This window comes from Rhizoctonia solani, chromosome 3 (genome assembly GCF_016906535.1).
Source record: "Rhizoctonia solani chromosome 3, complete sequence".
In the NCBI taxonomy this organism is placed as follows: Eukaryota; Fungi; Basidiomycota; class Agaricomycetes; order Cantharellales; family Ceratobasidiaceae; genus Rhizoctonia; species Rhizoctonia solani.
This window is the reverse complement of record NC_057372.1, coordinates 2,037,073-2,063,745: the sequence shown is the minus strand read 5'-3', so window position 1 is coordinate 2,063,745 and position 26,673 is coordinate 2,037,073. Positions and strand designations below refer to the sequence as shown.

At 50.1% G+C, this 26,673-nt stretch overlaps 8 protein-coding genes across 8 annotated transcripts; 2 read left to right on the top strand and 6 right to left on the bottom strand.

The window, feature by feature from the left end:
- Positions 1-766: 766 nt before the first annotated feature.
- RhiXN_03071 (pectate lyase) lies at positions 767-1,621 on the top strand (the record flags this gene model as incomplete). The annotated part of the gene is made up of 3 exons (XM_043322888.1): positions 767-941; positions 999-1,098; positions 1,150-1,621. 3 exons carry the CDS (start codon positions 767-769, stop codon positions 1,619-1,621), a joined length of 747 nt encoding a protein of 248 aa, XP_043178384.1.
- A 1,109-nt stretch (positions 1,622-2,730) lies between these two features.
- RhiXN_03070 (uncharacterized protein) lies at positions 2,731-3,422 on the bottom strand (the record flags this gene model as incomplete). Its single annotated transcript, XM_043322887.1, has 2 exons — positions 2,731-3,272; positions 3,329-3,422. The coding sequence occupies 2 exons, from the start codon at positions 3,420-3,422 to the stop codon at positions 2,731-2,733; spliced, it is 636 nt and encodes a 211-aa protein (XP_043178383.1).
- A 532-nt stretch (positions 3,423-3,954) lies between these two features.
- On the bottom strand, positions 3,955-5,851 carry RhiXN_03069 (alpha-amylase; the record flags this gene model as incomplete). Its single annotated transcript, XM_043322886.1, has 9 exons — positions 3,955-4,131; positions 4,183-4,245; positions 4,310-4,325; positions 4,381-4,442; positions 4,489-4,813; positions 4,866-4,948; positions 5,003-5,147; positions 5,194-5,451; positions 5,505-5,851. 9 exons carry the CDS (start codon positions 5,849-5,851, stop codon positions 3,955-3,957), a joined length of 1,476 nt encoding a protein of 491 aa, XP_043178382.1.
- A 518-nt stretch (positions 5,852-6,369) lies between these two features.
- Positions 6,370-9,799, bottom strand: RhiXN_03068 (alpha-amylase; the record flags this gene model as incomplete). The annotated part of the gene is made up of 18 exons (XM_043322885.1): positions 6,370-6,381; positions 6,443-6,457; positions 6,510-6,662; positions 6,720-6,791; positions 6,843-6,899; positions 6,961-7,096; positions 7,183-7,420; positions 7,470-7,606; positions 7,655-8,316; positions 8,368-8,467; positions 8,517-8,575; positions 8,634-8,715; positions 8,772-8,902; positions 8,959-9,076; positions 9,147-9,202; positions 9,287-9,466; positions 9,543-9,594; positions 9,666-9,799. 18 exons carry the CDS (start codon positions 9,797-9,799, stop codon positions 6,370-6,372), a joined length of 2,394 nt encoding a protein of 797 aa, XP_043178381.1.
- An 818-nt stretch (positions 9,800-10,617) lies between these two features.
- On the bottom strand, positions 10,618-14,994 carry RhiXN_03067 (striatin-like protein; the record flags this gene model as incomplete). The annotated part of the gene is made up of 14 exons (XM_043322884.1): positions 10,618-11,182; positions 11,247-11,366; positions 11,418-11,625; positions 11,667-12,011; positions 12,154-12,453; positions 12,504-12,621; positions 12,675-12,770; positions 12,819-13,136; positions 13,480-13,793; positions 13,860-13,977; positions 14,034-14,171; positions 14,241-14,636; positions 14,694-14,798; positions 14,851-14,994. The coding sequence occupies 14 exons, from the start codon at positions 14,992-14,994 to the stop codon at positions 10,618-10,620; spliced, it is 3,285 nt and encodes a 1,094-aa protein (XP_043178380.1).
- Positions 14,995-15,883: 889 nt separating this feature from the next.
- Positions 15,884-20,918, bottom strand: RhiXN_03066 (CCR4-Not complex component, Not1; the record flags this gene model as incomplete). Its single annotated transcript, XM_043322883.1, has 15 exons — positions 15,884-16,240; positions 16,270-16,567; positions 16,620-17,019; positions 17,106-17,160; positions 17,213-17,539; positions 17,622-17,855; positions 17,903-17,998; positions 18,052-18,419; positions 18,473-19,110; positions 19,166-19,227; positions 19,366-19,391; positions 19,444-19,678; positions 19,747-20,070; positions 20,122-20,379; positions 20,412-20,918. The coding sequence occupies 15 exons, from the start codon at positions 20,916-20,918 to the stop codon at positions 15,884-15,886; spliced, it is 4,185 nt and encodes a 1,394-aa protein (XP_043178379.1).
- A 431-nt stretch (positions 20,919-21,349) lies between these two features.
- On the top strand, positions 21,350-21,727 carry RhiXN_03065 (DnaJ domain protein; the record flags this gene model as incomplete). The annotated part of the gene is made up of 2 exons (XM_043322882.1): positions 21,350-21,519; positions 21,580-21,727. The coding sequence occupies 2 exons, from the start codon at positions 21,350-21,352 to the stop codon at positions 21,725-21,727; spliced, it is 318 nt and encodes a 105-aa protein (XP_043178378.1).
- Positions 21,728-22,361: 634 nt separating this feature from the next.
- On the bottom strand, positions 22,362-25,167 carry RhiXN_03064 (cytochrome oxidase assembly factor; the record flags this gene model as incomplete). Its single annotated transcript, XM_043322881.1, has 14 exons — positions 22,362-22,485; positions 22,542-22,708; positions 22,780-22,841; positions 22,889-23,102; positions 23,157-23,280; positions 23,711-23,862; positions 23,922-24,045; positions 24,100-24,139; positions 24,197-24,245; positions 24,298-24,354; positions 24,420-24,469; positions 24,722-24,851; positions 24,906-25,061; positions 25,114-25,167. 14 exons carry the CDS (start codon positions 25,165-25,167, stop codon positions 22,362-22,364), a joined length of 1,503 nt encoding a protein of 500 aa, XP_043178377.1.
- Between the last annotated feature and the right edge of the window lie 1,506 nt (positions 25,168-26,673).

The window sequence follows — 26,673 nt, the reverse complement described above, 5'->3', positions numbered from 1 at the left end:
TGGCTTTCACTTGACTGTATGCTCTATTTTATCATTATTCCGACCGGCGGCCCACCTGGGGTTCGAACACGCGACCGATCCTAATGCAAATACCCATCGGCGCTATACCCCCGAACCCGGCAAGGCACCCCAATGGATAATCGCAGCGCAGGACTGTATGCTTTCGCATGCATTTATTAGATACATTCCCATGTATTTTTACATGTATTCATCACTTATACGATCAGAATTAACTACTATTTGCACGTAAAACCACCTGCGGGATCAGTAGCTGATATAGGTTAAAAACCGTGTAAAATTGGCTGTAAGCGGCGAGGGAATCCATACACGCAATTTACATGTGTGAACCAAGAAAATGTTGCCACATGCAAATCGCACGTAAAAAGAGGTGAGTTGCTCATCTAATTTAAGTGGGGCTCTCATGTAAACCAGCTCCTACCTCGCCCAGCTAATTTTAGCTGCGTTTCTTTTCTCTGTGGATACCAGCGGTCCGGAGTGAAATTTCGCGACAAATATGCTCGCCCACATGTCTATGGCCGCGATCGGCATGACTGTGTGTAGATTCATAGACGTATGAATCTACAATATTGCCCGCGGGTGATTTTTGCTGGCTCTTGTGACTGTTCCGCTTGGCGACAACGCGCTGCTCTCATCAACACAAAAAATTGAACCCAGAAATGCACATATAAAGAGAGAATAACCTCCTAACTCTCATCATATCATTAGTATACTACACTCACACTCGTCCTTAACTACATTCTTTCCAATGGTTCAGTTCTCCTTCGCCGCTCTTGCCGCTATCGTCGGTGTTCTCGCCCATGCCGCCGTTGCCGCTCCTTCAGACAAGCGTGCCGCCAGCTGCTCGTTCCCCAACCCATCTGCGTCGACCAACGTCAAGCTCTCTGCCCCGCGCACAATCAAGGCTGGCGAAACCTTTGACGGTAAGTGGCATACGAGTTGTTTGATTTTCTACATAGTGTTTATTTACTGGCTACCAGGTAAAAACCTCCGTTATGGCCGTGGAATAAAGTGCAACGGTGCTCCTGACGTTGGCACCCCGAGCCCAGTGTTTATCCTCGAGCCGGGTGCAACCATCGCGTAGGTCCCTAGTTTATATATACTGAGATATACTTATGCATACACCCACAGTAATGTCGTTATTGGTGCAGACCAGCAAACAGGCATTCGATGCTCGGGGGCTTGCACGATCCGTAACGTATGGTTCGAAGAAGTTTGCGAAGAAGCTATCATTCTCCGCCAGAGCTCTGGCAAAACCACCATCACCGGCGGAGGCGCGAAGAGTGCTCCTGACGTTGTTGTAAGGCACAACGGTGCAGGTGTTGTTGACATCGACTCGTACTGCGTCCAGGACTTCGGCAAGCTCTACCGCTCGTGCGGCAACTGCTCCACTCAGGTCAAGCGTGAGGTCACGATCAGCAACGTAATCGCTCGCAACGGCAAGCTTATCGCGGGTGTGAACTCGAACTATGGAGATGTGGCTACGATCGACACGAAGACGAACGCGTACACGAGTGTGACGTCTGTATGCGACACCTTCCGGGGTACTAACAATGGAAACGAGCCTGTTAGGCTGACTCAGAATCAGTCCAACGCCAAGTAAGTTCGCAATCGTCTGTCGTATGTTGTGAGCTACAGCTAATGGTTGGTTATCCTCAAGCTGCAAATTCTGATGTGCTCGTGGACTAGATCGATCAGTATACGTTACACTAGTACCCTTCTGTTGTTCAGAAATGCATTCTTACATTTTGTTGAGAGAATCTCTGGAGGTGCAAGTTCACAAGTAATCGTTCGTGTATACATGTGCCTATAGATGTGTACGGTCCGGTCGTAATAAATGTTCAGAGTTCGCGACATCCAGTGCGCCACGCTCTCCCAGTATCGTGATTGTCAGGAAGCATGGTGATCGTTCTCGTCATGACCCACTTCAGTCACGTACTAAATCTCATGGACACCAGTGCTCGCATGAGCCTTCTGAAGTCGACGTGAACTTAGGGTACCACCATACACGTGCCCAAACTCTTGAGGACATCAATGCCACATAACGTCAAGTCAAACTGACATATACAACGGTGGCGTAATGCTTGGGAGCTCAAAAATAACTAGGCAGCTGGGAGACTGGCTGGGGAAATTGCAAAACCGATAGAATTACTGTTTTCTGCGTATGCCTCGAACTCGATAATAGCATATAGTGAGAATCTACTGTGTTTAATTTGAGGAATGAATAGCTCTTTTCCCGGTCAATGAGTAGGTTTTTCAGAGTGCAGACGTAGTTATAGTGCTATCAAGCGTGCTAATTAGATTTCTACGCCAAGGTATTATAACGCTACATGTAGCCCATACGCTACCAGCAATTACATGTAACAAGAGAAGTCCGTATATGTTTATTGATTGTCCCAGATACTGTACCTGACGAATATAAGAGTAACGATTGTATAGACAACGGTATGGAGCGGCCTAACTCGATATACAGCCAATATCTGGAGTTATGTATATGTACAACATTACGCAAGGTGAAGATATGACGCTGGCTCACAGTCCAAGTACTAGCTCCCAAATAGCTATAGGCGAATAAGAATAAGTCCGAGAGTCCATCTGCATATTTTTACAGACACTGTAAACCTAGACTCAGTAAAATACCCGAGGAAAGTTTGCTTCCGTCGTATAGGTTCGGATCTTGGTGGGCATTTCAGTTGATATGGATTCATACAATTAGAATAAAGTGACACTCCGTCTAGCTTGAAGGTTTTCCTCTGGCAAGCGTTCTCCAGAGATTTGAAGTGGACTAGTTGCAGGCCTGTTAGATGGGTACCGAGCCTTCCCTGAATATCCTCCCTGATTTTCATCCGTCCATTTCGAACGCGGGTTGCTCCATATTGCCGGAATTGACGCTCGCCTCGGTGACGGGGGGTACAAGAGCGCTCGAGCAGGTGGGGGCAATGACTCGCTACGAAAGAAGATGGACGACGACCTGCGGGCAGGAGATATATCTGTACTTGGAGAGGGCGGGAACATGTCATAAGATAGGATAGCGTGGTGGTTGGCGATTTCTTCAACCTCTGACTCGAACGTGGTCAGGGGCAACTTTAAATCTTTCGATTTTTCGACCGTGCCACAGCAGGTTACTGAAGAATGGTCAATTCCCGACTCTAGTTCCTGTTTCAGGCTCTCAGAGCGTTTCTCATCCCTAAGTTTTTGGAGTCGAAAGAAGAGTTTGAAGACAAGATACACAGTGATTCCACATACGAGGAGCCCTGTGAAAGCAGGTAAATAATGATATATTGATATGGTTTGAAGGAAATGAGCTCACCGCTCACTATGAATAGTGGAATAAAGACCCGAGGGGAACGAGATTGAGAATCCGGTACTACGACCCGCGCAACTAACGGTGCAGCAGTGCTCATAGCTTGCTGGCGTGCTTAACAAATATATAATAAAGGAGCGTGTAAGCTAAAAGAATGTAATATTCTTTAGAGTCATCCGATGTCAGCCCTTGTACTGTCACTCATCAAGGTTACACACTCACCACAAAATGACGAGGATACAAGCCAGGTATGCTGTTCATCCCTCCGCGCACTTCAGCCTTTATCTACTGACCTTAATGGCAGATTCCGACCAGAGAGGTTTTCGGATGCTCTAGGCGCGCATCATGTTGCTTTGATCCGCCTCAACCCTAACCTTGAAGCCGGCTGGTAGGCTCTTAAACACCAAGAAAGTTCGGGCATTTCGAGTATTTGATTGAAGAATATCCCATGCGTTTCCAAATTCATGATAGCCGACAGCGCATGCGCTCGGTCGAATTGGCTGAATGTTGACACCTGATGAAACTAGACTATCACACAGTACTTCATTGATACAAATTACTTGAGATAGCGGTTCAGATAGCAATAAAGGAGTAAAGACGGTGAACGCGTAGCAACAGCGAGGTGCGCTGGGTTAGAATCCGTTGATGGTTACTAACAGCCCGAGGACGGCCAAGGAATAAGAAAACGAAGAAGATAGGCGTTGACGCAAATTGGATCCCGAGTTCGAGGATTGGATTCTTGACGCTGGTTGGAGAACTCGATTGCCGCATACTCCAGAGTTGGTTAGATAGACTGACGGGATAAGTAGCTAAATCAAAGTCAAACAGTGGCACAAACAACACCAACACAACATCCGTACCACGGCATGGCCCCCGTCTTCGTAGGATACCGTCAACGCGCCACCCGCGCCTGTGACATATTGCTATCGGCCGGGTTAGGCGACAATATTAAATAAATGCGTCTTGCATTTTGTCAAATTGACTGACCGAGCATGTAATGATACTAAAAAAAACAGGTCGGATCAGAAGGCAGTCGGTTGAAGATAAACCTGACGTACTCAGTTAGTGGTTGCGCGCTTGGATACCCAGAGTTGAGTACTGAAGCACTTGCATTGAATTCCTTGAAATTCGGTGAGAAGGATAGTTGCGTAGGCATTTGCACTCACTGCTGATCCACGCCCCGTTAAGATACTGATAACGGGACCCCGGGCGAGTACAATATCATGCTCGGTGTGACTGAGAACTTGGGTTGATTGGTGCAGCCAATCGGATATAGGACTCGCCAAATCATCTGGGTCGGCAGACCTTGCCACTAGAAAGTTTCGAAACTGGTTTAGGGATGCTATGAACCGAGTCGCATTGTTTTTGAGGTAATAAGATGGCCACAGAGGTTCACGATTAGCTGGGTCGTCCCTCCCCTGAAAGTACTGCTCCTGTCCATAGTAGACGACAGGAATACCGTCATACATAAAAGAAAATGCCAGAGCATTGCTATACAAGAATTATGACTCATAGAGAGGTCAGAATAGGAATCAAAACATACTAGAGGCTTTGAGGGTCTTTATGTTGACCGAACCACCGTGGAACATCATGGTTCTCCAAAAAGTTACCAAGCAACCCTGTATCCTTTAGAATGGTGTAAGTACCAGCTGTATGCGCGAAGAACAGAGATCATGTTACCTTAAAAGTGTGCTGAGAATCGGAGATTACAGAAACGAGAGCGCTCATGTTAGCGGCCTTGGGATCTCCGAATGCTTGAACAAGTCCGTAATACAGGGGAAAGTTGAGAATTGAATCCAATGGTCCTTGGTACGAAGCCCCGAGCCTCAAAAGATTTAGTACTACTGTTAGTACAATATGATTAGACTTACTTTATGTCTGGTCCGTAGACTTCACCAATACAAAATACTCCAGCTGCACCGCAAAACCCCGGCCAAAAATCACGACGGATATGCTTGGCGGCGTCAATACGAAGGCCGTCGATCCCATACTCCTGCACAAAGTTGGCGACCCAACCCTCATATTGTGATACAACCTGTTCGTCCTCAGTGTTGACATCCACCAGGGCCACTTTGGTATCACCCATCCAGCATTGCTCAATTGAGGTTTGGTTTTTGTAGTCCACGGGGCTAATGCGGGCGCTTGAGTGGAAAACCAACCCCCAAGGAACATCAGTACCTACCAGTAGGGGTGGTACTGTGATGGCTGCTTGAAAAAGAAAGAAGACAGATCCGGCTCAGTAGTTCCCGCCGCAACAACATTGTTGACTACCATATCGACCATAAGGTACATTCCGCGTGCATGGAGTTCGGCACTAAGGGCTTTAAGATCATTAGCCGTCCCAAAGTGAGCATTCAACTGAGAGATATCCTCAATCCAATACCCGTGGTACGATTCTCCATAACCAGTGCTCCCTTCAATGTTCTTATTCACAGGTGAAATCCAGATGGCGGTGAACCCCATGTTCTGAATATAATCCAAGTTTTCTCGGATCGAGTTCCACGTCCCGCCACAGTAGCGCTGCTTCATGGGGTCACAGGCATCTGGTGGTATATTGGAGCCCAGAGGGAGAGCAAAGCGGTCGGTAATAATCCTACATAGAATTAGTTCTCATAGCTCCCAACAGCAAAGTAGTGGAGTGTACTGGTAAATAGAACGCCCCCTCCATTGCTCCGCCGTAGCAGCGAAAGAGGAAACGAATGAGGCTGAAAGCAGTGTTAAAGGAAGTAAAATCATATCGTAAGATCTACTGGATGATAAAGAGCGACGAGGGAAAGAAAGAAGGCGTCAGAGCTTGAAGTAGAATCGTAGAGAATAAATAAAGCCCGGAAAGGGGATCGGGGTGTTTAGGGGGTGCCGACTCGGCATTAAATAGGAGGTTCTCATGTGATCCCGCAAGGACATGCACGACGTATACAATATTTATTCCCTACAGTATAAATATCATCCTGGAAACACTAGCAAGGACATAGTCAAAAGTACGCTAGAATGACAGAGGTATAAATGATCATGAGGAAGCGTTAAGAAAGAAGTGAATGTGGAAGTAACTAGTGCCGCTGCTGTAATTTAGATTGTTCATTTGAGTACGAGAGGTTTACCAAGGTTACGACCCCAGCTCACCAATGATTGTCCAATCTATATGTGAATAGTGTTAGTGGTAGATTGGGCGGGCTGAGAGGTCACTAACATTCTTCCGCTGCTGTCCGAGCCAACTCGATGGCGCGGCGCGTTGAGGCTGCTTGAGGTGGCCGCGAGTAACATTCATGCCGTGTCGCTGAATGATACCCAGCATGAGCGTTTGCTCTTGTTGATACCTTTGGACCGCTTCCCTGAGCAGTCGCTGAAAAGGTACATATCGAGTTAGCATACAAGCACGCCAGGCGAGCTGTGCACCAACCTTGTAGCGCTCCACTTCTTCTTCCAGTATCTTCATCTGCGACCTGTGATTCTCCGCTTCCTCGAAGGTAGCCTGACCAGAGACACTCAATGACGAACCAAAGATACGTGCCAATTCACTCACTGGGCCTCCAGACGATTTGTTTTGCTCCTTGAACAACTTGTCTTGGTCTTTGATGAACTTGAAAAAAGCAAACACACTTAGCACTACAAGTTCATCGGCAAAACCATGGAAAACTTACTGCGCGAGCTTTCTGGTACTTCTCCTGCAAAGTCTTGAGTTGCTCTTTGAGCTGAACCATCTCCTCGTGAAGAGCCAAAAACTTGGCCTTGGCCTCCTCTGGTAGCTCCTTTCCTCCCAGACTCGCTCGTAGATCCCTGTCAATGTACAAATACGTTAGCGCACAGGGTATACATCGACCGCCCAGCGCAAATTCAGATCACGGTCGCTGCGAGAAACGCACCCAAAGTGGCGCTCACGCTCAAGCATCTTCTCACGTTGACCGATCCCTTCGTTTTGCAGGGAAATCTTCTCCATGAGGAGAGCGTTTACCTGCTCGAGTTGCATCTTGTTCTTGTCCTTCAACTCGACTATTTGTCCCTTGAGGCGCTCCGCTTCGGACTCCAACGCTGCTTTGTCTTCGTTGACCGATTCGCGAAGGGTAGTAAGGATTTCGAGCTGGTCCTTGTTCACAAGGTTCACTGTAAAGTATCTCAGCAGCCGAAGAAAAGGGACGAAGAAAGTACGTACGATCAGACTTGGCAATTGTAAGATCTCTGAACTGGGTTTCAAACTTGACTTGAAGCTCAGCGTGCTCCTTTCTGAGCGTATCAAGCTGTTCAATAGTCTCGTTCAGCCTCTGACGCAAGGCGATAGCGGCCTCGGGTCTACAAAGGGATTAGCAACTATAACCTCATAAGAGTATCACTACCCACCCATCACCAACGGCCTTTCCGCTTCGAATTTCCTCTAGTTGAGCCTGAAGAGCCAATTTCTCACGATGAGCAGTAAGATAGTCCTCCTCGTACCGTGATTTCATGCGTTGGGAATCTTCAAGTAAGCTCTCGAGAACCAATATCCTACTCTGCTCTTCGCCACCTGCTCGCGCAGCTTCCAAATCACGCTTCAAGGCGCGGATTTGGAGCTTTAGATCCGTCATGGTCGTTCCAGTAAGCGCGTCATTGAGCTCTCCGCCCAAGCCTCTGGCTGTGGTGTCCAGATCGTCGCCAGGAGTTATCGGTAAAGCCGGGGTCTGAGGCTCCGAAACAGGGACTGAAACATCATCGGTACTAGCAGTGCGAATACGGGGTCTCGGGACGGCTGCCAACTCGAGTTCCCGGACGCGTTCCTGGTAAAGCTCGAGGGCTTCGCTATCTTTTGCCCGCTCTTCCATTGCCTGGCGCAGTCGAGACTGAGACTGAGATAATTCAAACTTCACTCCCTCGATATCGGCGTTGCGTTGAGAAACCTTGCTCTCAAGTTCGGAAATCTGAGTTTTGTACGATTCCATCAGGGGCTTGTATGCGGCCACTTTACGGTTTTCCTCTTCGAGCGCAGCGTTCTTGTCAACCAAGGTTGCGTTTTGCTCTTCCAGGCTCTGCCATTACGGTTAACAAAACTTAGCTCGACATTTACGCCTTTGCGTTACCTTGACTGTGCGTCTGAGGTCGGCACTCTCCTCCAATTTCTTTTTGTATTTTTCCATTACATTCTCAGTCTTGTGCAACTTTTCAGCAGCATGGCGGTACCTATCAAATGTTCAACACCTAAATTATCATAATGATACCCAATACGTACTCGTCAACCTGGTCCTTGAGCCTTGCCGCCTCGTCGGCTTTGGCCTGCAACTCCTCGACCTAAATCACCACACCTTCAGATCAAAGGCAAATAAAATTCGAACCAATTAGAGCTCACCCGGCGCGTCAGATCGTTCACGACCGAAGTCTGTCGCTCAGCCTCCGTTTCAGCCGTACTCAAATTCTCCTCGGTCTTTTGTCTAATAAAAACAGACATATAAAGTTTAATCCCGACCAATTGAGGAGTCATACCCACAGCTCGGCGCGCAGTCGCTCTATCTCTGCACGCATTATGCCGTCGGACTTGTCTTGACGGCGGTCGTCCATTTGCCTTCGCATATCCCTTACACTGGATGTCAATTCGTCCTTTTCAGCGATAGCGTCGTCCTGCCAACAAACACATTAATAAAAAGAGACAAGAATCTATATGAAATCCGACGTACATAGCCAGTCTGCAGCCTCCTATGCTCCTCCAAAAGTTGCTGGTATACTTTCTCCAGAGTCTCTTTTTCAGCCAGCGCCCGACTACGTTCTAATTGCATCTGGTAATAATGATCATCGCTGACCAACGTAAGAAAGAAAAATGTAAAATCAATATAAAATGTAAAACCAGAATCGACGACCCACTCACTCGGTCATAGTTGTATCCCCCGCACGACGCTCCTGTTCCGTAAACCTCGACATGACCTAACCACCCAGCACGCCCAAATTAAGCCCATCGCCCAGACCACATAAAAAGAAAAGAAAAGGAAAATACACGCGCAGACGCACCTTTTCAATAGCAGTCATGATCGACCTCTGCTCCGTCTGCGGCAACTTTTGAATCCCGGCAATGACCTCCGAGTTCTTCTTGCTCTGGACCGAAATCGCGATGGTCAGTCGGCAAAGCGCGAGGGTCTGGACGACATCGTGGTTCTGGGCGATGGCCTGCAAGTCGGGCACTCGAGCCGGCTGTTTGTCGGGGAGGACGTCGAAAGTATTGGGTGATGAGACGAAAGAGTCGTTTGAGCTGACCAAAGCGGATCACCCAGTTTTCGGACGACTGAGAACGGGGTGGATTGTGAAAGTATTCTTCGTCACTAGAAAGGAGTAGGAGAGAGGGGGGAGGGGGGTCAGGAGAGGGTTAGTGAGCGAGATGGCGTGTACGTACACCTGAGAGAGGACCTCGAAGAGCACAGTTCCATCGTCAAGGTCGGCGAGCGAAGTGACGGGCCGTGAGAGTTTGAATAGCGATAACCAAGAAATAAACGCTTGGCTTTCTTGCTGAATTTCTGGTGGCGGCATGGCCGTCTATCTGCTGCTCGTCCAACGCGTATCCAAGTATGTAATGACGTCCACTTACATTATAATAATCTCACCCAGATAGACACGAAACTTGAGCCGAACAAACCAGAGCTGGCGAGGTGGGCAAAGGAAATGCAAAGAGTAGCCCTGAGAACAAGGAAGATCAGGTCTGGGCCGAGGACAAGACCTCGCTGTCAACTGCAGGAACGACAGACCTACCGATTGCCAGCCAGAGCCATCCGGCGCTTAGTCGAAATGTAATTTGCCCCACACACGTCCATATACTATTGGAACCAGTTATTCATCCGACTATAGCCGCATTCATTCCTTCAATAACAAACAACCGCAGCATATCCAGACAATCAACTATTTTTGAAAACGATAAAATATATACATGTACCGCGTCTCTCCGCCGCACTGGGGAAAATTGCAAGGCCATATGGAAACAAACCAGGAGGGGGTAGGGTAGGTAGGTAGGCGGTGGGAATCGTGATTGAATTGAACACAACAGCAGAGAAATGTTGGAACACACAGCTACCTTGATTATGAACTACACATGCGCGTCAAACAACATTACGAATCGTAACAAAAAAAATCCCTCTTGCGACGCGTATTATGAAGCATAGATTTTGACTACCCCGTCCGCACCCGCGCTCGCAATAAATGGCATGCTCGGGTGGAAGACCACGTCGAGCGTGCCCTCGTTGCTCTTTTCGCGGTGGGCGTTGATCTCCTGGACGCACGTCTTGGAACCTAGGATATCCCAGAATCGGATCGAGCCATCGTGACTGCCGCTGACAAGTGAGAAGCCAATCGTATCAATGGACAATCGTGACCGTGTCAGTGTGCACATCGAGTTCGCCAAAAGTTAGTGGGGAACCCAATTCTTTGCCATTCTCAATGTCAAACACCTTGACTATGCAATTTGCGTACGCCACCGCAACTTTGCGTAGATCACTCTTGATACCCTCGACGGCCACGACCGGTATCGTCTCTCCCGACTCGGGTTCGGCCTCCGGTTCGGCCTCAGCTTCAGCGCCGTTGTAGCCCCAGGTCAGTCGAAGATTTCCACCCGATTCGGTGATTTCCCAAACTTTAACCATGCCGTCTGCACCGCCGCTTGCGAGCCATGTTCCATCCCGGACGAGGGCCAGGCCCCAAACTACGTCGGTGTGTCCTACGAGTTCACCTCGAGAGTAGCTCGGGTCGTAGGGCGCGTACGGCTGCAGGGACTCGGGAGGGAATGCCCAAATACGGATGGACGCATCCATAGAAGCGGAGAACAAGAGTCCTCGTGGGGACGCGACGAGACATGTAATCGCGGCTGTATGTCCACGAAGCGTGAGCTGAGGCTCAATGTCAACCGACTGCTGAGCTTGACGGCTTGATGGCGCGACTCAAATTCAGCCAAAATTCCGTGAAAAAAAAAGTACGACCGGGAACTCACGAATTGGACGTTAAAGAGGCTGGATCAAGCCTCCAAATCTTGACTGTGAAATCATCACCACCGCTAGCCAGGCACATTTCATTAGGGTGGAAGGCCACGGCCCGGACCGCATCGAGATGACTGGACGACACGTTGGTCAAATTCCAACCGGGCACGACAAGCCCTACTCACTTTCTGAGCGTCTTGCGAGTTTTCCAAACTTTTGTCTTGTCTTCGCTCTCTTCTGCCGCGTTGTCCATATCATCAGTATCGAACTCGTCCTTTAATGAGATGTTTTCGAGACCACTTCCAGCGGTTCCAGCTCTCACAGCTTCATCATGTGCCTCTTGCAGTTGCCTCTTCCACTCCCCTCGATCATCCGGACGGAAAATCGCCGTGACTAGATTGCGTCACCAAACATATTGGCGAGTGCTGTAGCACCTCCCGATGATGCAGGTTGTCTGGGGGCTTCCTCGGCAGACTCGACCTCTTCGACTTGAGGTTCCTGTTCTGCGGTTTGCTCGGGTTCGTCGAGAGGAATAGGAGCTAAAGGCTCCTCTTCCTGGGCAGAGGTGGGTACGTCGGGCTGGCTCTGAGGCGGTTGACCGCCAGATTCTGGAGCACTCTTGTTCTTGATCTCTGTAGGCTGATCCCGTGGTGCACCAACGCTTTCGGGCATAAGACTAGGCTCAAGACCGCCGTTCAAGGTCGAAAACTCCTTTCCGACCTCTGGAACAAGTTTACGCGGTCGGCCGTTGGGCCCGATAGTATCATTACCACCCCATGCTGGTTAGATTCGTTCCCTGGCATGGAGGGGAAAGGCGGGAGATTGGGAAGGGCGACAGTGATGGGCTGGTGTTGGCCATATGATGTTGAGGTTGTTGCTGCTGCATACTGCCTTGTTGGTGATGCTGACCTTCTTGCTGACCCATATTCTGAGCGCCGGTGCTGATAAGCGTAGAGTTGGGGCCAAGGGAAACCAATGGACGGTTGGGAAGGGGGTTAACAGCTTGCGGGGACGTGAGGTAGTTGACTTCCTGTAGACATTGTTTGAGATACTCTTTGCTGCGCGCACGCGACTTGGGATCGCGGCCGGTCATCTTTGTACCGAGCAGATTGGCCGTGGACTGAGATGCGAGTCCATTGAGACCGGCAATCGACTGTGGTCGCGAGTTGGGCTGACCGCCAGCAAGGACCCCAGCACGCGCGTCGGGAGGCAAAGGAATATCTGATCTGCGATAAATTATATGCGTGATGGGAGATAACAGGACCACGTACCTTCGCTACGTGGCGAACTGGACCCACTTCCCTCCTTGAGTGGTGCAGGATCGTCCTCTTTGCGCAACGAGGCGACCTTGTTGGACTGGGCTGTCGCGGGCTGGTTGACTGTTTTGTCCTGGGACAATGTGAGAACAAATTGATAGAAATATACTGGACGCACCTCTCGACCTTGAGGGCATACTCGAGCATCTTTATGCGGCGTGTCCAATCAATCTTGAGATTGTCAAACGAGCGTCTCTCGCCCTCGAGGAGCGCAATACGCGCCTAGGACACGTCGGTCACCTGAAGGAGACAAGAGACAAGTAAACTCACGCGCATCTCGGCTCGCTCGATCTCCCATTCGTTGCGCTCCCGTTCGTAGCGGCGCCATTCGGACTGGAGATAGTGAAGCACGGTGGCAAGAGACATGTCCTGGCCATTGGGGGGCGGGCCTTGCTGTGGCTGTGGGCCAAACTGCTGCTGTGGGTGGGGTGGCTGCTGTATGGGATGGTGTGGCTGCGGCTGCTGGGGATGGTGCGGCTGGCCCAGCATGTGCTGCTGTTGCGGATGCATTGGATTGCCCTGCATCCCCTGCTCGCGACCCATCATCCCAGATGGCATATAGTGTCCAGCATCCCAGCCAATCAGTGTCTATCACTCGTGTCGAGTCGGTCGTGGTCGTCCTAAGTACTTGTGACGCGCTCGCCTTGACGTCTGCCACAGTTTGTGCTTGTGTGTCCCCATCCTACCATGCTTTTTCATTTTTCCGACACCTGTCTCGTTTATAAATTTCGAAAAACACGGCTTTGCTCTCGAGCACACTCTTTTGCTGCCTTCTATTCCAGTATTTATTCAGCTATTTTATCTCTATATACAGAATAATCGTGTTTGACGTCATGGGCCCGACACTCGCACCGTACAAGGGCAAACCTCAGCCAGATAAACTAGGTTAATCCGAATTTCCAGAGCGGGCTTATTCTGGCACTACTCTCACCGCACATCCAGCCACCCCCCAAGCCGGACGCTCCGATCCAGACCCAGGACCAATATTTGCGCGAACGATATTCAATATCCGCGGGGACTCTAGGTCCAGCCTTGTCGACACTTTGATCCACTCTGGCGACTCGGATTCGACTCGCGTGCACTCTTGTACGACCGCATTTATCCACACTCCGTCCTCTGAAACTTGGTAATTCATGTCTTGGACTTCATGTGCAAACTCTGGCTCGATCGTCCACTCGATTTCAATCCTCGACACCTCCACCTTTTCAAGCAAATCAAAAGACAGCCATTGACCTTCTTCACAACCTACAACACACCCAAGCAAAACCAATAAACACTCTAAAAAAATAGAAAAATAGAAAACGGACTCACCAGCCGGACTTTTAAAGACTGTATGCTCCAGCCCATCCCCGACACACGCAAACGAATGATGAATATAATGCCTTGCGTCCACTTCCCCAACGCGCTCCTCCGCGTCATATCCGCAGACCTAAGATCCGTCGCGTTTCGCCCGGCCTCGAACACGTTTCGAGGCAACATCGGGACATTGGTCGACCAAAGACCGTGTGTACTGGCTGGGGAACGAGTAACCAACTCTTCTTCTTCTTCTTTCGGTTCAAGATCCGTATATCCATTGGGCTCGGCCCTCTGGACGATACTTTCGAGATACTTTTCCGCAATCGCCTATAGAAAGACGCTTCTTTTTTAATCTCGAATTAATTCCATCGGTACTGGTAAAGGGCATGGACGCACCGTATAATACCAGTTCCTCGCATCTCCCTCTGCCCCCACGGTAAACGCGACCTCCCGACCCTCTGCGAAATGCATCCCCCGATCGACCCATACGTCCGCGCGCCGGTTCAAGAGCACGGAAAAGAAGTTATCCGCCATTTGCATGATGTGTTCTTGGTTCGCGCTCTCGGCCTTTAACACTTCCATAAACGCTCGAGCATGCGATTTAGAGAGGAGAGTACCATGACCGAGCCATGCGAACGAGGCGACGTGTAAAGGAGAATGTACGAGTATTCGGAGTGTGGTCGAAAGGTGTTCGTGCGGCGGAAGAAGGTGGATTGGGTATTTGGTGTTGTATAATCCTGCGTATTTGCGAAGTGCTTTGATAGATTCGGTAGAGACAAGGTAGTCGTCGTCCTGTCGTCCTTATCAGTGCTGTGAATGCGTCAGAGAAACCTGATCGCGCGGTCCTACCTGAACCAAACACCATTCTCCCTCGGCCTCTAAACATGCCAAAAACCTCGCCTGGAAGAACACGTCTGAATTTATGATCCTCACTCTCTCGTCTGCGACAAACTCCTAACCCCCCATAGTCAATCAACGCCACCTGGAGCGATCAAAAGAGACTCACAGAGGCATCTATTCTATCGGGTGAGTTATTCCATACGATCACATTTGAGATCGTCCGCAATGGTTCATCGCACAGATGAGCGACAATGGACTTGACGTTCTCGAGCCGGGCCCAGTTGAGTACGATCGCTGTGACGTCGGCCATTCAAGTGCTGCAGATTCATATCATGCCGGCCCCGAACCAGAATTAACCCGATGGGTTCTGCATAGGACCATACGGCAATAGTGACCAAAAATGATCTTATTCTCCAAGGAGGGAAAAAGCTTGCAAATCACTCTCGGGATCCCGAGACTGTATCAAGATTGAGAGCATACGTATGTATCGACAACAAAGATTCTCCATAAGTAACATGTATAGCAAGCAAGCTCGAGTTATATAAGAACCAAAAAAAGGTGTTCACATGATATTATAATTTTGTCAAGAGGCAATCAAAACCGAATCACGAGTCCGACCATAGACATGCCGGCCCCGAACCAGAATTAACCCCGATGGGTTCTGCATAGGACCATACGGCAATAGTGACCAAAAATGATCTTATTCTCCAAGGAGGGAAAAGCTTGCAAATCACTCTCGGATCCCGAGACTGTATCAAGATTGAGAGCATACGTATGTATCGACAACAAAGATTCTCCATAAGTAACATGTATAGCAAGCAAGCTCGAGTTATATAAACCAAAAAAGGTGTTCACATGATATTATAATTTTGTCAAGAGGCAATCAAACCGAATCACGAGTCCGACCATAGAGAGGCACGTATATGAATAGAGGGTATGCACAAAGACAAAACGAGAAATGACGTAGGAAACCAAAGAGAAATCTAGTCCATGGCTTAACGATCCCCGCAGCGGACTGGCGGCTTGCCCAGCGTGGTTGTCGTCCGCGTCGCGGTTGACCGCTGGGGTTTGAGCACCCGTGCTCATAGGGCTACCCATAGGATTCATACCGTTGGGCATACCCATACCCATACCTCCAAACTGGAGAGCCTCCGAATCCGCTCATGCCACCATACCGGTCATCATGGGATTCATCCCCATCATCGTTCATTCCCATACCAGGCATGCCACCCATCCCCATCATCCCGGCATACCACCATCATTCCCCATTCCAGGCATAGGACTCGCCACACACGAGGGGCGGCGCCATCGTCTTGCTGGCCAGGTGCGACCGAACCAGCTTGGGAGACGTCATCATGGCACGTTGGTAAGCCTCGGCTGCAGCTGTTTGTGCGGCCCACATCTGGAACTGTTGTTGAGGGTCGAAGCCGCCCATCATCGGGTTGAAGCCCATCATGCCCATCGGGTTCATACCCAGCCCATTCGGTCATCATAGGATTCATACCCATCATCGGGTTCATGCCTCCATACATCTGACCATTCTCAAGCTGCTGGCGCTGCATATCATCAATTTTGCGTTGGCGACCTCGGCCATACGCTTCTCGCGTTCACGTTCAGTAAGAACTGCACCAAACCCGCCGTCGCGTTTCCTGTCGCGTTCATGGGCGGAAACGGCACCGAGAAGACCAGTTTGGGAGGAGCGGCTTGTTGGAACGTTGAGCAACGAAGCACCCGATTCGCGCGCGAGCTCTTCCTGACGTTTGGCAGAGCGATCGTGTTTGTCTTGAAGACCAGCTTGAAGAAGACCTTGGGGAGTGAATGCTTTGGTCATGGTCTCGTTCGGGTTGATCTGCACAAATGTGTCCTTTTGGCCAGGGCTGACGCTACGGTGGTTCGAGTCGAGACCATTATTCCACATGGTCTGGCGGTAAGTACCGCGATACGGCTGTTGCAGCATCTGAGCCTGAGGGGGCGGAGTGGTTGTTGAGGACCTTCATCATAAGCCTGAGATACAGCACGACTTGGGGGACCGCTACCGGGTCCATAGGAAGACGGCCTTGACCAAACTGATCAGTAGAACCATTCATAGGAGCATAACCTGGCAGAGCCGGTAGCCCGCGCAAGGGACGACCCTGTTGATGGGAATCGGGAGAAAGGAAGTGGACGAGCGCCAGGAGGAGTTTGAGAGTGCAAGTCCGTGGTAGATCCGTGTCCGGTACCGAGGAACATGCCGCGGTGTTGTTGTTGTGGCTGAGGAGCAAGCACGTTGGTCTGCGCATGAACAGAGGCGGGCCGGAACGAAGAGGCTCATCGTCTGACGCGTCCTCGTCTTGCTCTTGACATCTTCTTCCTCATCAGACGACTCCCAAGCGCCAGTTCGGGAAGAAGCCATGCTTGCTCGAGGTTTTTTGCCACTCGCACGTCCAGGGCGTTTCATCGCACCTTCGGCTGCGGCCTGGTGGGCCTGGGCCTTGGCCTTTCGTTCGGCAGCATGTTTCGAAGGTGCGAATGATGATCGGTAGGCTGACCCTGTTGTGACGGAGGAGCGAGCGTTGATGGTTGTTGACGCGGTGGTCGTACAGCAGCTGGCTCGTTGGGGGACGGTGTTCTCGAGGGTTCGTTTCCACTGGAGTGCTGGCGTTGAGGCTCGGCGTGGTGGTAGATGGGTCACGATCAGCAAACGAAAGAGCAGCAAGCGCGTCGACGCCAAGATCATCGGCCATATCTTCTAAAGATTGTGGTTGAGGTTGCCGATTGCGATTGAGATGGTGGTGGTGGGACTGAACGGCCGGAGAATCGGACGTAGGGTTGGGAGGTAAAGGAGCAGCAGGCAGAGCTCGAACGCTGGTATCTGGCTGTTGGTCGTTGTCCAGCGCCGGTTGTTTTCGTGTCCGGTTTTTGCGACACGCGGGGTTTTCACTGGTTGGGCACGTGCACCTGTCGGTTTCCTTCCGAGATTTCTGCTCCCGGATGAAGCGAACCCTGACCCGTCGAGCTGACGTAACGGAAGATGTTGGCGGGACTCTGGGGAAGGACTCGATTGTGGCGGCTTGGGGATGCATACAATTGAGAAGTTGGCCTGTCATCGCGTTGCTGGGGTCTCGAGCCCATGTTCATGTCTGTAAACGCCATCGGAGTAGATTGACGCTGAATAGGGGACGGAGTTGAGTCCTGAGGTAATTCAATGACGAATCAGTTCCCCACAACTGCGCATATACCAAACAGAACCTTTCACTTGCCTGTACTTGCTGCCATGGTTTCTGAGGGAGGTCCTTTTCTTCCTCGTCTTCGCTCGAGCTCACCCAAGCCCTATTCTGTCCAGGAATGGGACCTTGGGCTTCATGTTGGTTAAACCAAGGTTACTAACATTCTCGCCATGGTGATCAAGGATCCAGCGTGCAGCTTCAGTTGGGATAAATCCTTCGATAGACGAAGCAGATTGGCGATTGGGTTGTGATGCAGGGGTGTGTGAAGGAACGGGGAGGGTAGAAGGAGGGGGAGGCATGTCGGTATGAGACCGAAGTGACTCGGGAATTTGGTCATTATGACGCTCAAACGATTGAGCACCTGGAGGGTGTGCAACGGCTGGTTGGAGGGCGGGTTGTGCTCCTGGGGGTATGATCGACTGGCCGGTCGCCGGGTATTCAGTCCCGCGAGGTGGAGGAGAAAGCGCTGTCGTACGAATGGGCGTCAAGTTTGGTTTCTCGCTTTCATGCGGGCTGTCACTCGAGTGAGCTCCGTAAGGATATCCGTTGGACGCCGGTTGGCTCGATGCTCAACGTCAATACCGCGCAAATCAACAGCTGAGGGCTCAGGAATGCCGGTCCCAAGACGCATATCGGGCGAACTGTATCCTGTAGCCGTAGTGTTCGTGACATTATGACTGCAAGCGCTCGTGAATCCAGATGCCGTGGTACTCGGTGGATTCGTGGGAGTATGGCTGACAAGAGGGCTTCGGCTGTATTGGGTTTCAGCAGGTTGGTTATCCTGTGGGTGGGGATCAGCACCGGTTGCAGCGGGACCTTCGATATTTGCTGCTCCCAAAGCCATGCTTAGCGGACGAGCACCGCCCTCCGGACCACCGGTCGCGCCTCCATTGTTGCTCCATGGTCGGCCAAATGGCCTATTCTCATCCTCTTCCTCAATCGGGCTCTTGACAAGAGTACTGCCCTGGGGAAGAATACCATTGCCAATACTAGCACCTAGCTCAACACCCGAGTTAGTCCCCACTGCTTCCATGTGCGGACCAGTTGGGGGCGAAACGCCATCCCCCGCAGTATTGGCCCGGGTCTCGCCAGTGCCACTTCGCTCGGTAATAGGGTGAGCGCGGGTCCACGACCACCCGTCGCAGGCTGCCGACCTGCACCGGAAGTGGCTGAGCTTGGGGGATATCGGGTTGCGCTGGCGGCTGAGGCGAAGGAGTTCCCTGTGGAAGCGGGCGGCGCATGCTCTTGTAAAAGCCCAGTTAAGCGAGTTCGTACAACAGAGTGGCATCATCACGGGGGTCAAGAGATTCGGCTCCCTCGCGCTCGAGGAACAGTTGCTATACGATCAGTTAGATCAATTGCACATTCCCAAGCTCGTCGCGGAGATCAACTCACCTCGAGGTTGGGTTCAATAGGATATGCAAACATGAGCGAATTTACGTGATGAGGATTGAATGAATATTGCTGTGGACGACCGTATAGTTGAATGCATCATGAAGTGCTATAACCCAATTAATTCCTGTCCAGATAATCATTTGTAAGAATAGACTCACCGACAACCCACTCTAACATCTTCCTAGGTCCAGCTGGCTGACCACTCTCAACCTCGGGCATAATTAACACCCATGCCTCGGTGCCTTTGATAGCCCCTGCCCCTTCCTCACGGCCAAGTCGACCCTCGATCTTGACCAACGTGCTTCTGGTGATCAAATCAGGCCTTTCAGGATATACAGCAAACGCCTGCGTAACACTCGATACGCTAAGCACAGGCAGTTTGCGTTCCTTGGGCTTGGCGCCAGAAAAGAATTGCATGTTCGCCAAATCACCCACGGGGCTGTTGCTGCTCACAGACGCACTGGACGGGGTATGCTGGTGGATGACTTGGAGAACAGTCCACTCAGACGGCCCTTCTTAGGCGTAGTTGTATTCGGGGAGCCTTGCGAGTTGGTTCGGGTGAGGGAGAGTGGACTGGTGCCCAGCCGGCGTACCGGATTGGTAGCTGGATGAGCCAGCTGAGATGACAACCCAAAACGCTTCCAGTCGGTCTGTCCGGCGACTCTTACGCGAGCCCAACCTTCCAGTTGGCCCTTGACGAGCGTTGTTCGTGGTTCTTTCCCTAAAGTTAGAATCCATGTTTGGAACACAGAAGGTCCAGAAGTTTGATAAGCGCCGAAGTCGGACTATCGTTAGCTATCTGGAAGGGCTGTACGGCAGAGAAATTACGCACAAACACGACTCTCTGTAAGAGTGATCCGGAGAAGATGTGCCGTATAGATCTCTTCCAGACGAGATTTTTCCCATGCGGCCAAACGCAAGGCAGCGGCCCAGCTGACGAGTGCGGCCGGAGACTCGCAGACAAACAACAACAAGTTAGAGCCGGCGGTATTGAGGGTCAAAACGTTGGTATATCGTTTGGCTGGTGAGGTGGCCGTGGCGGGGAATGTAACACTACCAAGAACTTGAACAAACTGGGAGATCCGCGTTACTGCCTGTGATCATCAACCGAATTAAACAAACTTACTGCGTCTGTAACATTGATATACTGTGGCGGAACCTGTTCACCACGAGCATTTGCCTCCTCAATCGCTCGCATGCTCCATATGCTGAGGGTGACTCCACCCAATTGGCACCAAATGTCGATCCAACCTTCGTCCTTGGCCGGACGCGAGCCATCGGTTCCACGTTCAACACGCTTAGATAGCCGACCAGAATAGTATATCTTTTGTTGGTGGACCGAGTTGAGACGCAGAACGGACCGCAGTTCGGGATGAAGCGGAATGCCATTAGGACCCAACGCAAACGGCTGGTCTGGACTAGGCAAGGGCTGCTGCTGCGAGGGAGCAGGGGGACTGGCCGTAGCAGTAGCATCTGGATTGGGAGATGTTCCCGTCGGATGGGGGAGGGAGCCATGTGTGGTGGTGGGGAAATCTGAGTGCTCTGGGTGTGGCCGGGCTGTGTTTGGGCTTGTGTGGGCAGGGCCCCGGGGGTAGATGATCGACATTGTTTTGAGTGTGTTGAACCGGCTCATTGGGAGTCGCCGGGGGACTCAATATCTGACCACTACTTGACGACTTGGTGCGGGAGAACGCAGAGAAGAAGCCGGTAGACTGTCGGTTCTGGCCTCCTGGGCGCTGGGCGCTAAAGTCTGGCGGGTGCTGCTGATGCTGAGCCAGAGAGGGTGACATCCCAGGTGTCTGTGGAGGAGACAAGTCACGCGGCTGTTCATGCACTATGCGTGTTGGAGGTACAAACGCAGCATTGCGCTGCTCCCATTGGCTGGTCTGCATGTCTGCAGAATTATAATGTGCCGAATTATAATACACCGAGTGAGGGGCAGATGTGGACGTCAACTTTGGCCAACGCTGATCGCTGCCGTCACAGCCGATGGCCCATATAAGCGCCCACGAGAATCTGCTCAGGGTCCAGGCTAAACCTAACTATTTAACTTTGACTTGGACCATGACTACTCCTGTGCTCATTGGGCTCGGTGCCATCGGGGCCGCCTTGGTCGGTCGCCAGCTTATCAAATCTGGTGTGATTGGAGGCAAACGTGCCGCCGATGAATGGGTCAAAGGTGGCTTCAAGGCCAAAATGGATAGGAAAGAGGCGCTGGATATCCTTGGTCTCAAGTATGTGTTATCACTTGTTCCCAGGATACTACCGCCCATTCACACCCAATGTCTATGCAGAGAAGGTCCATTGGTGAAGCAGCGCTTCAAAGACGCCCATCGCAACATCATGATTGCCAACCATCCCGATCGAGGGGGCTCTCCCTACTTGGCAAGTAAAATCAACGAGGCCAAGGATCTGCTAGAAAAACAGGAGCGAGGAAAATAAGCACCTGGCTATGCATTTACTAGGTGCGCAGCAGATGTTCTTGGCTGGTTGCATCGCACTCATGCGGTAATCGCATTTACACAGATCTACCCTTGTATTCTAGCTCATTATTGCTGTGTCTACCCAATGCTTTCTGGTTGTTGAGAATCAAGGCAAGCAATCACACACACAAAGGACTACTCCTTTACTCAGTAATCGAACTTCATGTGCGAAATTTAACATCCCGAAACAATACAACCTACCACGTTTCCCCCTTCAGCACCATATGTCTATTTATGTCCGTAATCGTGCGTTAACAAGCGTGGTTACATGCAGAACCACCAGCACGAGGCCGACACTCGTTCCTCGAAGCGCCACCTACCGCGCCCCTACTCGGGGACTTTTCCAAATCGAATCTGTCCGTTACGACAAACGTCGCATCAGAAACATTTCTTCTGGCCTCAGCCCTCACCCCTGTGAATCATCAAGGGATGAAAATCGATCCACGCCCAGGATGCTTATTTCATTTCGGCTCACATACGAAAAAAATAAATGCAAAATAAATAGAATACAAAGAAGTTCATGGATTTGGTGAACAAATATTGAGCTGAGGTTGTACCGAGTTGAATTGGATGGAAAGCAGACAATTCGGAATTCACGTGGCCGTCGAGTCGGCAGGTTTCGGAGGTGCATGCGGAATATCACCCCATCCTTGCGATTCAAGCACAACCTGTTGAGGCGCGTCTGGTTCGAGGTGTCCAGCAGAGTTTCGGCGCGCCCTGTCGATTGAATGAATATTCAGTTATTGTGAACATATTATGTAAACTCGACGTACCTGAAGAACGTGTACGATAACACCACATCATCTACGTCCGCCATAAGTGGGTCGTCCACGATATCCCGATCGATAAAGAACAACAAAGGCATATCAACTTCTTCTCCAGCAATCAATTTTTGCTCCTCGAAGCAGAAACACTCGACCTTGGCAAAATACGGCGCAACCTAATCCCCCCCCCAAAGAACAAAACTGAGCTGGCCTACCACCAAAACGATTAACACGCGCATAGACATACCTTGGCCGGGGTAACATTATATGTCGCAATACCAATAATATCATCCTTACTCGTATTCTTGGCTTTATAAAAAGCCAAACTCGTCTCTCCAGGCAAGACATTCACAAACCGCTGTTGAGGCTGGAACTGCCAGGGCAAGCTGTCGCAGTGTCCGCATTAAAATGCACTTTGATACGTTTCGCTTCTTCTCGCGGAACGAGTCTGTCCGCGCTGTACCGGGACGAGTCGCGATCGGTCATGGGGATCCCTCCGAACCCGGTTGCGCTGCAGAATGCACGGTAGAGCGGGACGGCGGCATAGGTTGCGCCTACTGCCGTGATCACCTATTCTCATGCGTATAGTGAATTTTGGATTCATCTTCTGGGAAATTGACCCACGGTAGCGGTCGTATACATCAAAAGCGTCCGATTTCTCGCCTTGTACACATCCCGAGGGTTCGGTCTATTAGGAGGGGCACATTTAACTTGAGTACGAGAGAAAAATCTAGGATGTTGTAAAGGTCTAAAAACAGACGGTCGTATACGGGCAGAACAAAACCGAGTCCTCAAAATGGCGTTCATGATCAGTCGTCCAGCGCTTGTTTGGACCGCCCGGGGTGGTGGACGATCGTAAATTAATTTCCTGTTGTCATCACCACGTGAGTGTTTGATGGGACCTGCCATGACTGACTGGCCGCCCCGTGGGTATATATGCGCATGACAACCTGGATGGAATCTTTATTCGAAACGAACAAGTCTTTTTAAATGAATAGATACAAAGTGATGGGGACTAATTCTGGAAGTCGGAAAGTTCGCAAAAACCCAGACTTTTTTTTTGTAGATCAGGGATAGGAATCGATACCCAGGACCCGATTCACTCGATTACTCAAACTTGGTGGCTGAGATGCGATTCGTTGGAAGACTCCTGATCCATGCCGATGGCGATTTCCGACCGCTTGGTATATTCGTTATGAACATTTCTTGTGAGTTCGCTATCGGGAGTTTTAGTCTCCACGCTCGACCGACTTTCGGTTCGTTTGTGATTAAGGTTTGTTCCTGGGCTCTTGGGCGCAAATGGCCACTCGTTGAGCTCATACTCGGTGAACTAGTAGCCTTCATAATCAGATATGGAGTTCAATGGCAGATAGCTAGAGGCATTTTGACCTTTTCTTGTTGTATCGTCACCGATATGACGTTCGCAGCTGCGCCATCATGGTCACGGGGTGGGTACGATCTAGGGCGCCGAGGGCTCATCACCAAGTTGAACCTCTCTTGAACAAGGTTTCTCCTATATGTCATGAGACGTTAGGAAAAGGTAACCATCCAACGAAGTTATACAAACCCGCATAGATTGATCATTACTGAAAGTAAGAAGAATTTTCCTGAGAGCGAGGGTAAGGATTATAGACTCGCGTTCAGCGGGAGGCCAAGTCACTGACCAGTAATTTCCACGGTGATAATAAAGGCAGGATTCGAAGATCCCTTGACCTGGAGAACGTAATCTGAGTCCGTATTGCACTGTGACTTAATCAAAGCTCACCATGTACTCGTCAATAATGGCAATAGCCATCAGGATAAGTGGTGGGGCAGCAGATGTCTGCACAAGTCAGTGTTAATCACAGCCTCGTACAAACCCGGGCAAATTTTGTCAAAGTTACTGACCCACATAACTGCCCAGACGATTAAGAACACGTTTGAGTATTCTTTCGAAACTGGATGGACGCTTTAGTAGAAATAAATTGTGCACACACATCAATAGGTACCCACTAGTTCGTGTATTCCATAAGTAGGCCACGGCTGGGGTATCTCATGGTAAATAGGAGCCCAGAACGACCAGTGGATGCTTACTGGTGGAAGTCATTACCAGGTCCAAACAGAAAGAACAAAATATCCATATTGCAACTGTGTATCGCAATCGGCTCCAGTTTAGACACCTGACTATATAGCTAGTAGTAAACACTCACAGTGAACCTTCAACTGTATTTGCACAGGGAGGGTAAGAATTGGTGTTTGACCACCGCCTTGAATGTACTCAAAGCTCACCTTGACGAGTTCGTTTGTTGCAATCGATACCAAAGGATATGCATATGCGCCCTACAGCATGTGTTTCCAGTTACTCTATAACGCTTATCTAGCCATTTTACCCACAAGACAAACTCCTGGAACAAAAGCTGCGATCCATAGGGCACCAAAGGGGATCATAGGTATCCACCTTTTCTCGAATATCCGCCAGCATCGACGGATAAAGAACATCTGTGTCGTAGCACATAGAACAGGGGTTAACCTGGGAACCAACACCTCAAGCTACGGTCACTAAATATTAGCTTTGTACAAACCACGACTTAAAACGACCAACCCACCCAACGGCGCGGCGGGTGTCCTGCAAGGCTGCAGAAGCCTTGCGTAACATGGACTACAGTTTGTAGTAGCGCAATGATATTGACCGCTACCATGTATAATCTAAGCCAGATCTTATCACATGGTCTGGACACAAGTGCGCTGCACATGGTGGTCAACAGCGCGCCTACAATAATATCGGTTCAGCGTTATGTCCGGGATCATTCGATAGATTCTGACGAACCTTGCAATACACAATGAAACATAGTTAGACCAAATATATGGCCTGCTTCTAGCTTTGAGTCATCTACCGCCATAGATCAAAGAGTAAGGTGTGTCGCTTTTTGTGCTAGCTGAGCAGCTCGAAGCATCGACCCGCTCTTTTTAATAGTGTTTCGTGGTTGTCCACGACTGCGTTCCTGTTTGTTACGTCCGGAATTTCCCGTCGATTTCAACTGAGTAGGATCTGAAGCTTGTCTATCTACTGCCGTACACGAACCTTAGAATACCCCGTGTCTCCTTGGATCACCCTCAAGCGCAACTTTTAGTTTCCTTTCGGGGATTCGATCAATATATGTTGTTATGTTCCCGGCGGCAGAAGACACGTCTTCTAACTGATACTAGACATACCGCGGCAAGCACTGATTAAATTAGTGACGATTGCGTTCCCATCGTTGAGAGTCACCAGGGCCCAAAGAGCTACTTTAGTGGGGATGATTCACACCGTAATTATCAGGAACTCTTTGCCCGGCGGTGCACGGGCTTCTTGTGTATGGCGTTGTATTATGTACTTCAGTGATCAATGAGGTTCTTCGTTACAGCAGATACATGCACTATCGGACGAGCTTGAGCGAGCACCCAAGGGCAGAAAATGACTCATTGTGAACCACTTAGCTGCGAATATGCAATCCAAAACAGATTCAGAGCGTTGTTTACAGTAGATTCACTCCAATTCCCGTTTGTTATTCAGATGCCAGTACGATCGCAAATTCATCAGCCGCTGGGATAACTATTAATGAGGAACCTGATCGCCACTGTCGACCCCAAAAGTGCGGATGTCTGGAAAATCTGAACCTTATGCGGATTTTTTGTACTCTTGGGGTTCACCGTGCGGTATCACCATCGAGATCAATTTGGGATAGGCATTTGTCGCCAAAGACGGCGCATAACTGCAGACTTTTGCGTTCAGATGCTCTACCCAGTTCAAATATCCTGTTATGTCGTATCATTAATCAAAATAGCGACTGCTCCTGGCGACAGGCCGGTCAAGCATGTTACCATAGTAAAGCTGCGCAATGTTGCATTCATTTGCCTCTGAAGGCTGGTGCCTTGTCTTTAGCTTCTACACCATGCATATATTTGATTATATTGCACGCAACTTAATCTATCTATAGCTCTATCCTGGCGCCTCGCACAGTTGACATCTACTATACAACGGCTATGAAACAATAAACTCTCATTATATTGATCACGGAACTTCAGAAAGATGCCCAACTTTCAGAACAACTCACTACGGAGCACCTGCTGGCATCTGGACTACCCATAGTTGATGATAGCAGAACATTCCAGTTCTCCCGGC